This window comes from Mesoplodon densirostris, chromosome 5 (assembly GCF_025265405.1).
Source record: "Mesoplodon densirostris isolate mMesDen1 chromosome 5, mMesDen1 primary haplotype, whole genome shotgun sequence".
In the NCBI taxonomy this organism is placed as follows: Eukaryota; Metazoa; Chordata; class Mammalia; order Artiodactyla; family Ziphiidae; genus Mesoplodon; species Mesoplodon densirostris.
The window spans coordinates 14,637,154-14,653,299 of NC_082665.1; the positions used below are offsets into that span (position 1 = coordinate 14,637,154).

Consider the following 16,146-nt stretch of genomic DNA (forward strand, 5'->3'; position numbering starts at 1 on the left):
AGGGAAAATGTCCTTCAGTAGATGTCAACTATAGAAATGTAGTTCCTTCCCAGGAAATCAGTGATCCTTCCCCATCACCTCCCCTTGTCCAATAAAAAGTTTGGAAATAAAGCAAAGGCATGTCTGGCCAGTGGTACCAAGAAGATATTCAGTGGGAGAAAGGATGAATAAGAGTAGCATAGAAGAGATTTAGGACAGTGAAAATACATTGTATGATATTATAATGATGGATACATGCCATTGTATACTTGTCCAAACCCATAGAATGTACAATACCAAGAATTAACCCTAAGGTAAACTATGGACTTTGAGTGATTATGCTATGTCAATGCAGGTTCTTCAGTTGTAATCATTATACCACTCTGTGGAGATATTGGTAGTGTGTGGGAGCAGAGAGTATGTGGGAAATTATAATACCTAATTTTCAATTTTGCTGTGAGCCTAAAATTATTCTAAAAAAAACTCAAAAAAAGAAGATATTTAGCTAACAGCAATGTCACACAGAAGAATGCACTTGAATGCAAATATGAGAACCACAGAATCCTTAGTAATTCTAGGAACATTTGAGGGACATTTGAGGGGGCTGATATCCTAAGTGAGTAAACAGGGACACGTTAATTTCATTTAGTGTTAACTGACACCCTAGGTGTTCTCAAGCTTATATAATGTGGTGAACTAGAAACATTTGCTTCATACTATAACATGTAACCACAGCTCTCACTGCTTCATAAGTAAATTTTTTAGATTAGTTGCAAAAGAAGGAGTTAAAATAATAAAAATAAAAGCATCAGAAAGAAACATTTATATTTCATTAAAGTATCAGTTTATTAGACAAAAGCAAAATACAAGTTTTCTCTGTGGTCTTGCTGGAAAGAGAACATCATGGTAATGGTGGCAAGAAGAGTAAACCAAAATGAGGATATCAAATTAGAATGGTGATACATATTGACTGTGCATTTAGATGGCAACTTTAGAGGTAAAAATTCACCAAATATTCCTAGGGGCAGTGTAACCATTGATAAATACTATTAATTGATCCTGGATAAAATAGGGTGGGTGTTTTGGGGATGAAAGCACAAAATAAGACCAAACAAATTTGGAGGTTTTCCCTCTGCATCCAATTTCCATTTTCTTTAGTAAAAACTAAGGAATCCATATCCTCCATAGCACGATGGATGGTGACAGCAGCTGTAACTGTAGCTTCCATAACCAGAGCCATATCCATAGCCTCTGAAGCCACAGCCATGGCCCAGTCTTTGGAAGCTGCCATGCCCACAACCATGGCCATAGCCCAGGCCACCAAAGCCTACATAGCTGAGACCCAAGCCTCCGTATAGTTGCTGTAATGACTCATGGTATCAAAGGTGGTGAGTTAGTTTGCTGTTCCATGAAAGACAGAGGGTGAATGTCAACATCTTTACAGGGAGGCTTATATACCATGGTCAGAGAATGTGATAAAACAGGTGCCCATCCTTTGGTTTCATTCATGAATTATACTTGCCTAAGACAACTCCTAAATCTATGATGCCCTGACCATACTCATTAAGAATGTGTTAACCAGCTTGGCTCCCTAGTTAGGTTGTTCCTGAGATAGGTGCATTAATTTTCTTAAAATTAATTGTTTTTTCTTTAAAGCATAGGCATACCAAAACTTAAATTGAATTCTTTATCACCAGTCACTTAACATCAGTTATATTAAATGTTGTTGAATTTCTAATTATCTTCTCATCACGGGCATTTGAGGGTTGTCATAACTGATTCTAAGAAATATCAAGACTCTTAAATTGATCAATTTTGTCAAAAGGCACACATATTTTGCAGCATGAGACACAAAGGATGCACCTCTCTTCAGAAGATAAAAGAACATTCTAAGTGCAGAAAGATTTGGTTCGCTTGCTATGTATACCAGAAAATGACAACAAAAGCTCACTTGGTTTCTAGAGTTTTAGAACTTTGACCATGTACTATGATAGATTTATTTTGTTTTTACACACCAGCATATTTGTTTTGGTTTAAAAACATAGCAGAATTGGACTCAGAAATGGAGAGACTATCACAGTGATCAAAAATACATCTTGTGAAAAACCTTCACGCAGTTATTTTTTTTAATATCCTGAACCGTTTCTCCAGAATAAGTTCTAGTCTCACTGCTGCTCCAAATGCAGATTATACTCACCTCCACACATCATTTTCTCTCTTTCTCTACTCTTCATCATTTATCCATGTACTTTACATTTTTTTCTAATTCCACTTTGAACATCATCCAACTTTCTCCCTCCATGATTCATTTTTCATCCAGGTAAAAGTGTGAATAGAGAAAAATGGTTTGGGCTCCAACCTACATACTCAAATCAACACTGCATTCCTTCCATCTAGATCTCATAGGCAATATATTACATTTGCCTTTGTCTTCTCTTTACCTAGTCTGTGCCAATTTTTTGTTACTAGCTTTTCCTAAGATATCAACTAGACCTTTCTACAAGATATTGATACTTGTTTAAAACATATTTCAACTCCTAAAATCATCTGAATTTTAAAAGGACTTGTACAATCTGGAATACTTAAATTATCTAAATATGTAGCATAATTGTAAAAATGGACAGAGAATAAGGAGACACTCTTTGGAATCGTTTGGCCTGATATTTACAAAGTTCCTCACCTCAGCCCAGAGAGGTAGCTACTAACACCCAAAGTTGATCCCATACCTGAATAAGCCCTAGGTAAATGTGCCCATATCTTGAAACTTGAGACTCACAAAACATATCTTATATGACTATAACCATATTGCTAAGCTTTTGCTTAGATTTATAAGTAATATTTGGATGACATTTTTTGACAGGTTTGTTTACTAAGCTGACCCTAGTATCTAAATAAAGCATAGCAACAGTTATTTTTTAAAGAATTATAAGACTTTAACTAACATTAAAACAAGGAACATGCGTATCATAACCTGAGCAATTCACTGGCTATTCTAGAAATATTTTAAGGTTGACATGAGTTCCAACAGGCTTTCTGGTTACAGGCTAACATTTAACCCAGTATAAGGCTTTAAACTCCATACTACTCTAATCCTACTTTATTCCATTTTTATTCCTCATTTCAGAAAATCAGCCAATTGAAAATAAGAATATTTTTATTTTTAATGAATAATTTAGAGATATGAATAAATTATATAACTTTAAGGATTTCACATTCTTCTTGAGTAACTCTGTCAGAGCATGCGACCATGATTAAGAGCTATTTTTTTAAATGTATGACTGTCTCTACTTTATATATGGAAAGAATATGGGATACAATGAAAACCTTCAATAACAATAATGCTAAATGTGTTTTCAAAAAATAAAACATGTGACAAAGGTATGCATATTTCATAAATGTCCATTAGTTGCAAAAGCAAGAAAAAACAGTTTGAAAAATATGGAACAAATCTGTTTTTTTTCCTCCACATGCACAAGAGAAAGAGTCATGTTGGAAATTTCTTTGGGGAGTTATTACTTTTCTGTCCAATCAGTGGATCAAAAGCAGATTTGGATTGTCATTATATTTTTTAAAGTTTTAACTCATGACCTAAGTTTCTGTTCATGGAGTGAAAAATGTTCTCACATTTTCCCTGGAAGTAAAGAAGTATTTTGTTATAAATTCAAAACATTTTCTCTCACCTAAGACATAGATCAATGCAATCTTAGCACAGAATTATGATAATATTGATTATACTAAGAATGTTAACAACAATAATAATATTGTTTGATTGTATTGATTACTTACTCCTTGGAAGCCCCATGGATACTGTCCCTAGAGTTATTAACCAAATGAAAGGAAAATAGAAATTTTGTCCTCCTGGGTCAGAGTACATAGTCTGATCCTTCAATAGAGTAACTTGCCTTTATTTCTCCTGCTCAGCCCACTGTGAAGCTACATACAACTCTTAGGTAGCAATGACTAAAAGAAGAAGTCATGGGTTTTTTTGTTTTTTTGTGTCTTGCTTTTACTTAGACTTGAGTTTTAACATTGCTCATTGTTTAGTTACATCCAACAGCAGATAGACTAGAAAATTATAAGTACAATCTCTATCTCAGAACAATAAAAATGTTAAAGAAGCACAGGTGTTAATCAAGGTAAAGGGACCACTCTTCAAAAATCAGTTGTCATAATTTAGCTCTTGTTGTAACTATGAACAGAACATTTTAAATGGTCTATTTGACAACCTTCAAAGAGAGAATACATAAAGTGAGAGTCAACATAGTATAGTTGTCCTGGGACTCAGGACAACAGCGTTCAGACCCTAGTCTTACCACTAATTTTCAAGGGAAAATCATTTATTCTGAGATAACCTGCCTGCAAGATTATGAGGCAGCATTATAGAGTTCTAACATCCCTTTCAGTTTTTTAACTCTATGATTTAATTTTAGTCCTTTTTTAAAATTATATTTGCCCAGTTTATACCAAATATTATTTGGTTTATATCATTACCTGAAGATATTATTCAGTTTTTGGAAAACAAGTTAGGAAATTTTGTATTTTACCTATTCTATTCCTGAAACATGTGGCCATTCTTTTGTATCATTCCAGATTATTCATTTACTTGAGACAAATTGTTAATCTGTTTGCTGACACAAGGAGAGACACACACTCATTAAAATTTTTGAGATTGCTTAGCTGCCTGGTCAAAAGGCCCTTGAACTCATTACAGTCTTTTTTAATGAGAAAAAAAAAATCTGTCTTCAAAGTCACAAAATAAAAATTCCCTGAATAGAATTCTTCATTATTAAGCATATTACATCATTCATATTTGATGGAGTTTTCTCATTAAATATTTTCTCATTTTCATAGCATTCTTTGGATTGTTGTGTATTAATTTCACCTAGATTTAAATAAACTGATCAAGATTAAAGTTTTTAAATCTATAAAAGTCTCCAAATAAATATCAAATTTATTTCCCATTTGTATATACATATACATATATATATACACACACAAGACAAACTCACTTTCAAAACCAGTCTGAAAGCCATTAAAAAGTATTCCCTTTACACAATTACCCACTTTTCCAGAATGGACAATACCCAAAATATGATCTAAAAATGCAGATGATCTTGGCTCTGTGCTACACAGTTACCATTTTTCTTCTCTTCTCTACACTTCTTCATAATCTATATATCATTCTCTTATTAAACATCTCTTTAAATCTCATTCTACGTTCATTCTCAATACATGCTTGCACCAGCTAGGTCTTTTGTTCTTATCCACTTTTTCCAATCAATATTTTATCCCTCTACTCACGTCTCTAATTTTATCATAATATTTTTGCTCTTAAATTTTTATTTTCCTATTCTGTGTGTACCAGACCCTTACTTTTTCTCAGGTAATCAGCAAATTTTTTTATAATTACTTATTCATTAAGGTTTTATATTTAAGATATATATATATATATATATATATATATATATATATATATATATATATGTTTGTATGCTCTTAAAATCATAGAATATTTTTTAACAGGGCTTCTTAAAATACTGTTGCCTTGAAATCTCCAAAAATGAATGTACAGTGATGAAAAGACTGAGAGAGGAATCAGGTATATGAAGTAGTGGGCCAGTGTTCTGCTGTTTATCAGTTCACTCTGTGAAGATAGTAAACCCATTCCAAGTTTAAGCCCCACTGGATGTGACCATATCTTGGACACACATATATATGTAACACATTTTCCTTATCCATTTATCCATCACTTGTCTCTTAGGTTGATTCCATACCTGGACTATTGTAAAAAATGCTGCAGTGAACATGGGAGTGCAAATGTCTTTTTTTTTTTTTTTTTTTGTCCTGCTGCACAACTTGCGGGATCTCAGTTCCCCGACTAAAGGTTGAACCCGGGCCCCAGCAGTGAAAGCCCAGAATCCTAACCACTAGCCCACCAGGGAATTCCCCTCAAATATCTTTTAGAGTTAGTGTTTTTATAACATTTTTGATAATACATTTTCCTAACTGGATGTGTTTACTGTTTTTCCAAACAAAAAATATTTGTTGAATTAATGAAAAAATAAATTCTGCATGACACGCAACTTGTAATAATTCTCTAAGTTGAATTATGGACTCAAATGGCTTTCAGGTCTTAAAGGAATATTTAACTCAAAGGAATAATTAATCCTACTGTTAAATCCTGTTTTTTTCCTTTAGGAAACGTTATTCCATCTTTATTTTTTATTTTGAAAAAGAAAATAGTTGGCAAAAACTATCTTTTTTCCTCAGTGAGTCATTTTGAAGTCAAATGATCACAAATAAATCTACCAAGTTTAAGAATCCCATGAATGATTAAGTAAATTTGCTAGATTGTCTGTGATGAGGGCTAATTTATGTTCTTATTTCCAATGAAAATAGCTATGCTCACATGAGATAAAATCCAATAGATTTTACAATTTTTTAAAAAAACTCAATAATGAAATATACCATGACTTATTTGTGTATTTTCAAAGAAAATATTATGTAAATATATAATTAAGAACAAAAAATTGTGAAACTATGTTGTGAAATATATGAACCAAATATTTTTTATTGATTTTTTCTGGATTAAAAAATAAAACAATTGTAATATCCTTTGGATATTAATTATCTTTGAAAACTGAAAAATGTTTATTTCTTTTGAGTTTTTTTTGAGTTTTTTATTGTTGTTGTTGTTAATTCAGTGGACTCAAAGACTTGCACAGTTCTTTATTAATCTTTGGGGAGCTTTCTACAAGAAGATAATCAGTTGATTGTGAAGCTCAGATCCTGTGTTGATGTGCTAAATGATGAAAATATATTCTTCCACTGGCCAAATTGAAGCTTTTATTAGGAAGCTAATGGCAATTCTACTATGAATTCAAAATGTGTTTCTTAGACATAATTAATTAAATCATAAAATAGGATGTAATAAAATATGATAATGTATTTCACTAGGAGTATCATGCACACTAGATTGTTTCTCAGTCTAATGACGTTTATGGCTATTTTTATTTTTAGACCTATAGGGCATGTCCATAGACTGTGGAACTATTACCTCATTAAGTGTGCAAAATGGAGCCACACAACTTTATCTCTCCTGCTCTGTACACTGAGACTCTACAACACCCAGACTGAATTGACTGAAAGGATAGGTGATAACTGATGCCTGAGCAAATTTCTCTTTATGTAGATTAAGTATGTAACTTTCAAAGGAAGACTTTGATCTTGTATAAATATAGGTATACATGTATAAATATAATAGATATACATATAGGTATAGGTGAAATCTAGATAAAGCTAACATTGAAATTGAGTTTTATATTTTATATGTTCTATAAGAATAAAATGTTATAAAAATGGTAATTCTATCCAAGAAGGTGAGTCCTCTTTCACATCCCCCATAAATTCAGCTAAGTTCATGGAAGCTGAGCAAAGCTTTCAAGATACTCCGTTTGCTTGCATGAATGGGGAAAATACACTGAAGAAGGCAGCTGCATTCTGGCACCTAGAATCTTCTGGCATCAGATCTTGGCCTTCGTCCCGATGCTATCACTAGAACTAATATATAATTCTATAGAAGCCAATTACTTTTCAGAGAATTTTTTAAGCTGAGAAATGGGGTACAAAGCACTGCTGATATTTAATGTTTGTTTATGATACTGCTATCTGACTGAATCAAATATATTTGACCAATTTTGACCAGTTTAAACAAAATATCCCCTCATAGATACAGAGAATAGATTGGTGGCTGCCAGAAGTGAGGGGGTCGGGAGTGGACAAAATGAGTGAAGGAGGTCAAAAGCTGCAAACTTTTAGTTACAAACTAAGTAAATCATGGTGATGTAATGTACAACATAGTCGCTACAGTTAATAATACTATATCGCATATTTGAAAGTTGCTAAGAGAGTAATGTTAAAAGTTCTTATCACAGGAAAAAAATGAAACTGTGTGTAGTGATGGATGCTAACTAGACTTATTGTGGTGTATACAAATATTGTATACAAATATTGAATCATTATATTTTATACCTGAAACTGATAGAATGTTATATGTCAAGTATACCTCAATAAAAAAATCTTAATTTTATATTATTACCTGAGTATATCATTTGATTTTAGGAAAAATTTGGTATTTGCTTACATATTTTTCTCATTTCACCAATGAAATGTCCCCTCCTGTCCATTTTTATAAGGGGAAATTCAGATTTAACTGAAATTCAGATTTATAGGAAAGCTCTTTGTGTATAGCTGTGCTTTGCTATCAGCTTAAGCTAAAAAATAAATTAGTTCATGATTATATCTTGTTGTTTCCCTTCTTAGGTTGAAAAAAATGGCCAATATAATGATAGTAGTAAAGAAGAATACCATGTCAAGTCATGAAGATTCAGTAAGAATATAGGAAAGCTAACAGAAAAGTCTTAGTTAAAACGTTTTGAGTTAAATGACCTCATATGAAAAACGTTACCCTAATTCATTATTTACTTATAGATAAGCTGCTTGATGAAAATATCAAAGAAAATAATGTGTAGAAGACTATTATACACAGGGTGGATTATACTAAATATAAAAAATTTGGAAAGGAGGTTTACTTTCATAATTAGTCTAGTGATGGTTTGATCTATTACCATGTATTTGCATTTACAATAAAAAGCCAAATAGATTTTGAATAAATGGAAGGATTCATTATGCATTTGGGCTGAATTGAGAAATGTGAGTTAAGTTAAATAAAACACACTTATTTGATAAATAAATATATAGATATATAGATATGTTAAATCGGCATTGCTTTTTGTTGTTGACTTAAATCTGAATATTATCTAAACAAAGCAAGAGATGTAAAAATATTAAATCACTAACAGTTTTGAAAACATCTTTTCATATTAGTCTATAATTAGTCTTTATATCAGTCTTTCTATCTGTATGGATATTTGTGAGGTATATGGGAAAAAAAATGATTCTAAGCCAAGGAGATACCATCCCTTACTGACAATTGAGTAGAATGGAACCATCACCACTTCCATATAATTGAGTTTCATGAACAAGACAAAAAACATATTTTGTTTTCAAATTTAATGTTTTACTGAAAGGTAAACAGATAATCGTTAGTTTTCAAAGAAAAATTAGATGATTCTAGGATTATGATGGAGGTATAGGAGTGTATTGAAAAATTGTCCAAAATTCTGAGAAGCTAGATACTTCTGTGCAGATAACTCCAGTATGATCTTTGTGGTCCAATTTTTGAGATCAGATTTGGAAAGTCCGCTGTAATTTCAGATATAGGGCTCCTAGGGTAAGATTTCAGTGGAAGCTAGAAAATCCATGTCTATCATCGACAGAATGATGGATAGTGATGGCAGCCATATCCAAAGCTTCCATAACCAAAGCCATATCCATAGCCTCTGAAGCCACAGCCATAGCCCAGTCTGTGGAAGCTATCACATCCACAACCTTAGCCATAGCTCAGACCACCAAAGCCTCCATAGCCATAGCCCAAGACTCCATAATAGTTGCTGTAATGGCTCTTGGTGTCAGGGGTTGTGAGTTTGGTTTTCTATTCAAAGCAAGAACCTAAGTATGGATGTCAGCATGTGTAGAAGGATGCTTATATACCCTGGTCAGAGCATGTGATAAATCATGTGTATACCCTCCATTATGTCATGTTTACATTATATATACTTGGAACAACTCATTAATTCTTTGTCCCCTGACACAGGGAGAAGGTCTCACACTCATTAAAATATTTGGGATCACTTTGTTACCTAATTAGGGTGTCTCTTAAAAGTTATTGCATCACTTCATTACATCATCACTTGGCACACTTTAAACATACACAATTATATTTGTCAATTATACCTAAAGAAAGCAGGTGAAAAAAGTTATTGCACCACTTTATAAGAAGGAATGTTGTATCTTCAATGTCTAGACATGTCAGACCCCAAATACTATTTTTCATAGTCAGGCATACCAATCAGGTTTGATCGTGTTGTGGTTTTCAATTAAATATTTCATCATCTCTGGTTTTCTTTAGATACTTCACTTAAGAAAATTAAACCAAAGAAATTGGTCAAAGTTCTGTAATCAATAATATCATTTTAAAGCATATTTTCCTCTGTCTCAAAACTGAATGATTTATTTCTTTCAGAAATAAGAAAACAGAAACATTTGAGAGCTGGAAAGAACCAGCTTGACTGTTGTGAACACTAGCAAGGAACTTTAGAAAAATAAATCTACTTTTTATTTAGTTTTAGAACATTAACCATCATAACTGACATACTTTTTACTTTTCATGCTACTTTAAAAAATAAAAAAACATTTTTGCTTTTTACGTTGATGAGCCAATAATGACATATAATTATTAATTAAAATCCATAGTTTCCTCTTCATTCTTTCTGTTGTACCCTTCCATGGGCTTTGACAACCATGGGATAAAATTGTTCAGAAACTGATGGCAAATCACAGGAATCAAAAATTTATTTCAAAAGTAGCTTTAATAGTATATTAAAAGTTATCTTCTCAAATCCTGACCCTATTCTCTGGCATGTCATCTATCCAAGTTGTCTCCAAAGTATACATCTTCCTCCCTGTCTTTACATTCACCATTTCCTCCTGTTAATTCATCCATATATCTATCTTATACAATATCCTTTTTTTAATTAATAAACTTTACTTGAAGAATAGTTTTAAGTTTTCAGATTAATTGAGCAGGAAATACAGAATTCCTATATGCCACTCCCCATACACACACATGCACACCAATATTAATATATTAATAATTAAAATCTGTAGTTTAGATTAGTGTTCACTCTGTTGTACTGTTCTGTGGGTTTTGACAAATGCATAATGCCATTAACCTCTATTACAGAACCATACAGAATAGTTTCACTGCCCTAAAAATCCCCTTTTCCCCCTCTATTCTTCCCTCCATCCTTCCAAACTCCTGCAAATACTAAACTTCTGACTGTCTCCATAGTTTTTTATTTTCCAGAATGTCATAGTGGAATCATACAGTATTTTGCCTTTTCACATTGACTTCTTTCACTTAACAATAAGCCTTTATGATTCCTCCTTATCCTTCTGTGGCTTGATAGCTCATTTCTTTTTATCCCTGAATAATATTCCATTGTCTGGATGTACCACAGTTTATTTATCCTTTCACCTTTTGAAGGACATCTTGATTGCCTCCAAGTTTTGGCAAATAGAAGTAAAACTTCTATAAACATCTCTGTTCAGGTTTTTGTGTGGACATAAATTTTCAAGCCATTTGGGTAAATACCAGGGAAAATGATTACTGAATCTTTTCCATAAAACCATTTTTAGCTTTGTGAAAAACTGCCAGACTGTCTTCCAAAGTTTCTGTACCATTTTTAATTCTCATCAGCAATGAATGATAGTTTCTGTTGCTCCACAATCAAGCCAGCATTAATTGTTTTTAGTGCTTTAAATTTTAGCCATTCTAACATATATGTTACAATCTCTTTTTATGTATCATCTAGCCTCTGTCCTTCAATTAGCCATTAGGCTATGGTGGCTAGGTAAAATTGTGAGGTACATAAAATTTCTCTTTGGCACCCATCAATTTTCACTCAGTCTATAGTTAATTAGTTAATCTCTTCCTTTTCCTTCTTCTTGTATCTTTACTTTTATGAAAACAGCTTTCCCTTTTATTCCCTTTGCTTTTTCTGTGCTTTATTTATTTGTTTTTTTTAGTTCCCTTATTCTCAGGAAATACCATCCTAGCCTCACTAAGATATTAAATGTTTGTTAAGGTTTCTGATTTAAAAAAAAAAAATACAAATCCAAGGACTCTATCAAATTCAATAAGATACCATTAATATTGGAAATGTCTTCAGTATCTCCAAATTGTAGATGTTATGTTAAAAGATAAGGGGTGGAAAAAGACAATTGAGAGCAAAAGTCCCTCAGCTGACTCTAAGTAGTTAGTCACTTATAGCTGAACCTGATCCCAAACCTGGATAAATTTATCTAGTTTTGCGTTTAATATTCGGCTCTAGTCCTTAAGTTCGTGTGAACTTTATATAATCTCAAATGTATTGTTCAGGTTCTTTTAGTCTTTTAAGCAATTTTCAAATAATGCATTCTCCCAACTGGATTTATTTACCTCTCTTAATAGATACCACATAATAAGAACACAACAAATATGTGTTGAAAAGATGAATGAATTCTAAGGTCTTTAAAATTAAGCATCACACTTCTGACAGGCATGGGTAATTCTGTGACGGCATCTAAACAATAAAGATTTAAAGGAGGAATAAGCTCAAATGGCTTTCTGAATTTAGAGGAACATATAACCATCATTTCATTTGCACTGTTTTTTTTTTTTTTTTTTTTTTTTTTTTTGCGGTACGCGGGCCTCTCACTGTTGTGGCCTCTCCCATTGTGGAGCACAGGCTCCGGACGCACAGGCTCAGCGGCCATGGTTCATGGGCCCAGCCGCTCCACGGCATGTGGGATCTTCCCGGACCGGGGCACGAACCCGTGTCCCCTGCATTGGCAGGCGGACTCTCAACCACTGCGCCACCAGGGAAGCCCCTGAACTGGGTTTTTTTTTAAGCATAATAATGAATTATATATTATATATAAATTTCAGTGTAAAATTTGATGAATTCTTATAAATAGGCATACACTACCCATACTAAGCATGCCCTAATGCCTAAAGTGTCTCTACTGCTTCTTTTTTTATTTTTTATTTTTGTCCTCACTCTCTAGAGATAACCATCCTTCTAGATTTTGACAGCAGTTTTTGTAGACCTTGTCAATAGTTTTCCAAAATGATTTTCAGGTTTACAGTCCCACCAGCAATGTAAGAGAGTTCCACTTGTTCTAAATCTTTGACAACACTTGTTATTTTAAGACTACTTAACTTTGATCATTCTTGTGGGAAAGTAGTAGTAGCTGAGCATTGTTTTAGTTTGGCTTTTACCTGATGAGTAATAATACTAGGGACCATTATATACACTTATTGATCAGCTAGATAACCTTTTGGAAGTGTTCAATTATTTTGTTCATTTTTAATTGAGATTGTAATATTTTAGTATTGATTTGTAGAGTACTTGGGTACAAGTATTTTGTCAAATCCGTTTTAAAAGTATTTTCTCTCTGTATGTGGGTTGTTTTTGCACTTTAAAGTGATGTCTATGTATGAACAGAATTTCTTAATAGAATGAGTCCAGTTTATTAATTTTTTTTAATTTTATGTTTAATGCTTTTTTGTCTTACTTAAGAAACTCTTGGCTACCTCACCTCTTATTTTTTTAATTCCTTTGTCTTCTCTCTTCAGAACTTGTTCCACTTTTTATTGTTTATCCTAGATGAAAAGACAGTTGTTAATTTCAGTATTTCATTCTCATTAAGTCGACAGGAAACCATAAAATCCGAAATAACTCAAACAGGTTTAATGATGTCACACACTGACCATGTAATTCTGTCGTATCTTCCCTCAGTTGTGATGCTGATGATTCTGTGATGCATTTTCTTCAGACCAGTAACAGCTTTTCCCTAAAAAATGATTTTAGAGCTCTTCTGTTAATTCCAACACAAATCAATATAATTTACCAGTAAGAGGTATAATAATGAAGCTACATTATACTAAGAATGCTAAGTATCTTCTCCAAATAGTTATACTGATTATAGTTTTTCTTTAGTTACATAAAGTCTTTCTTTAGACTCTGATTCTATTGTCCAGTTAGGGGATAAAATATTTTCATATGAAATTATGTTTTATTCAGTCAAACTGAAGACTATCATCCTCCAAAGGTGACACTGAAATATATCTACCCTGACCTATTTACTATGAAGCTACAACTCTTCTGCGGAGTTGACTAAAAGGATATGATCTGGCTGAGTAAATCCATCCATATTTTCAGTAAACAAGTCTAAGCTTATCAAATGCATTATAATAATTTTTAAAAAGTAGAGTTGGATTTAACACTATTCACTAGAACCTATTTTTACAAAGAAGCTCAATTAGAAATTGATAGTTTGGAGGAGGAGCTTCAAAATGGCAGAAGAGTAAGACACAGAGATCACCTTTCTCCCCACAGATACATCAGAAATACACCAACACGTGGAACAACTCCTACTGAACTCTGGAAGAAGACCTCAGACCTCCCAATGTACTGGGTAGGGCAAAAAAAAAAAAGAAAAAGCAGAGACAAAAGTATAGGCACGGGACCTACACCCGTGGGAGGGAGCCGTGAAGGAGGAAAGGTTTCCACACACTAGCAAATCCCTTCACAGGCTCAGACTGCGGGTGGCGGAGTGGGAGAGCTTCGGAGCCATGGAAGAGAGCACAGCCACAGGTGTGCGGAGGGCAAAGCAGAGAGATTCCCGCACAGAGGATCGGTGCTGACTGGCACTCACCAGCCTGAGAGGCTTGTCTGCTCGCCCGCCAGGGTGGACGGGGCTGGGAGCTGAGGATCGGGCTTCAGTCAGAGCGGAGGGAGAGGACTGGGGTTGGTGGTGTGAACACAGCCAGCAGGGGGTTAGTGCACCACAGCTACCCAGTAGGGGGTCCAGGAAAAACTCTGGACCTGCCGAAGAGGCAAGAGACTTTTTCTTGCCTCTTTGTTCCCTGGTGTGCAAGGAGAGGGGATTAAGAGCACTGCTTAAAGGAGATCCAGAGACGGGCATGAGCCACGGCTAAAAGCTCAGACCACAGAGATGGGCGCGGGATGCTAAGGCTGCTGCCGCAGCCACCAAGAAGCCTGTGTGTGAGCACAGGTCATGCTCCACACCTCCCCTCGCAGGACCCTGTGCAGCCCACCACTGCCAGGGTCCCAGGGTCCAGGAACAACTTCCCAGGGAGAACACACGGCACGCCTCAGGCTGGTGCAACATCACACTGTCCTCTGCCGCTGCAGGCTCACCCCATATTCCATACCCCTCCCTCCCCCAGGCCTGAGTGAGCCAGAGCCCTCGAATCAGCTGCTCCTTTAACCCCGTCCTGTCTGAGAGAAGAACTGACGCCCTCAGTTGACCTACATGCAGAGGCGGGGCCAAATCCGAAGCTGAGACCCCCGGAGCTGAGTGAACAAAGAAGAGAAAGGGAAATCTCTCCCAGCAGCCTCAGAAGCAGAGGATTAAATCTCCACAATAAACCTGATGTACCCTGCATCTGTGGAATACCTGAACAGACAATAAATCATCCCAAATTGAGGAGGTGGACTTTGGGAGCAATGATATATACATTTTTTCCCTTTTTCTCTTTTTGTGAGTGTGTATGTGTATGCTTCTGTGTGTGATTTTGTCTGTATAGCTTTGCTTTCACCATTTGTCCTAGGGTTCTATCTATCTGTTTTTTTGTTTGTTTTTGTTTTTTATTACTTAGAAAATCATTTTTTCTTAATAATTATTTTTTATTTTTTTATTTTCATAACTTTATCATATTTTATTTTATCTTTGTCTTTCTTTCTTTCTTTTTTTGCTCCCTTTTATTCTGAGCCATGTGGAGGACAGACTCTTGGTGCTCCGGCCAGGCATCAGGGCTGTGCCACTGAGGTGGGAGGGCCAAGTTCAGGAAACTGGTCCACAAGAGACCTCCGAGCTCCATGTAATATCAAACAGCAAAAAATCTCCCAGAGACCTCTGTCTCAATGCCAAGACTCAACTTCACTCAAGGACCAGCAAGTTACAGTGCTGGACACCATTTGCCAAACAACTAGCAAGACAGGAACACAACCCCATCCATTAGCAGAGAGGCTGCCTAAAATCACAATAAGGCCACAGACATCCCAAAACACACCACCAGATGTGGACCTGCTCACCAGAAAGACAAGATCAAGCCTCATCCACCAGAACACAGGCACTAGTCCCCTCGACAAGAAAGCCTACACAAGCCACTGAACTAACCTTAGCCACTGGGGACAGACACCAAAAACAATGGAAACTACAAACCTGTAGCCTGCGAAAAGGACACCCCAAACACAGTAAGTTAAGCAAAATGAGAAGATAGAAAAACACATGACAGATGAAGGAGCAAGCCAAAAACCCACTAGACCTAAAAAATGAAGAAAAAATAGGCAGCCTACCTGAAAAACAATTCAGAATAATGATAGTAAAGATGATTTAATATCTTGGAAATAGAATGGAGAAAATAGAAGAAACATTTAACAAGGACCTAGAAGAAATAAAGAGCAAACAAACAGT

At 34.7% G+C, this 16,146-nt stretch overlaps 1 protein-coding gene across 1 annotated transcript; it reads right to left on the reverse strand.

The window, feature by feature from the left end:
- Positions 1-1,133: 1,133 nt before the first annotated feature.
- Positions 1,134-10,581, reverse strand: LOC132490405 (keratin-associated protein 19-5-like). Its single transcript, XM_060098782.1, has 3 exons — positions 10,507-10,581; positions 9,457-9,532; positions 1,134-1,306 (listed from the first exon to the last, which is right to left on the reverse strand). The coding sequence occupies exons 1-3, from the start codon at positions 10,579-10,581 to the stop codon at positions 1,134-1,136; spliced, it is 324 nt and encodes a 107-aa protein (XP_059954765.1).
- Between the last annotated feature and the right edge of the window lie 5,565 nt (positions 10,582-16,146).

Bases quoted from the DNA above. Each gene is read 5' to 3' on its own strand.
- LOC132490405 (XM_060098782.1), bottom strand. From the start codon at position 10,581: ATGGTGAATGTAAAGACAGGGAGGAAGATGTATACTTTGGAGACAACT. The intron at 9,533-10,506 runs GTCAGGATTTGA...TGCTTTGAATAG, and splicing joins ATGACATGCCAGAGAATAGG to AAAACCAAACTCACAACCCC. The intron at 1,307-9,456 runs GCTTTGGTGGTC...TCAGCTATGTAG, and splicing joins CTTGGGCTATGGCTATGGAG to GCTTTGGTGGCCTGGGCTAT.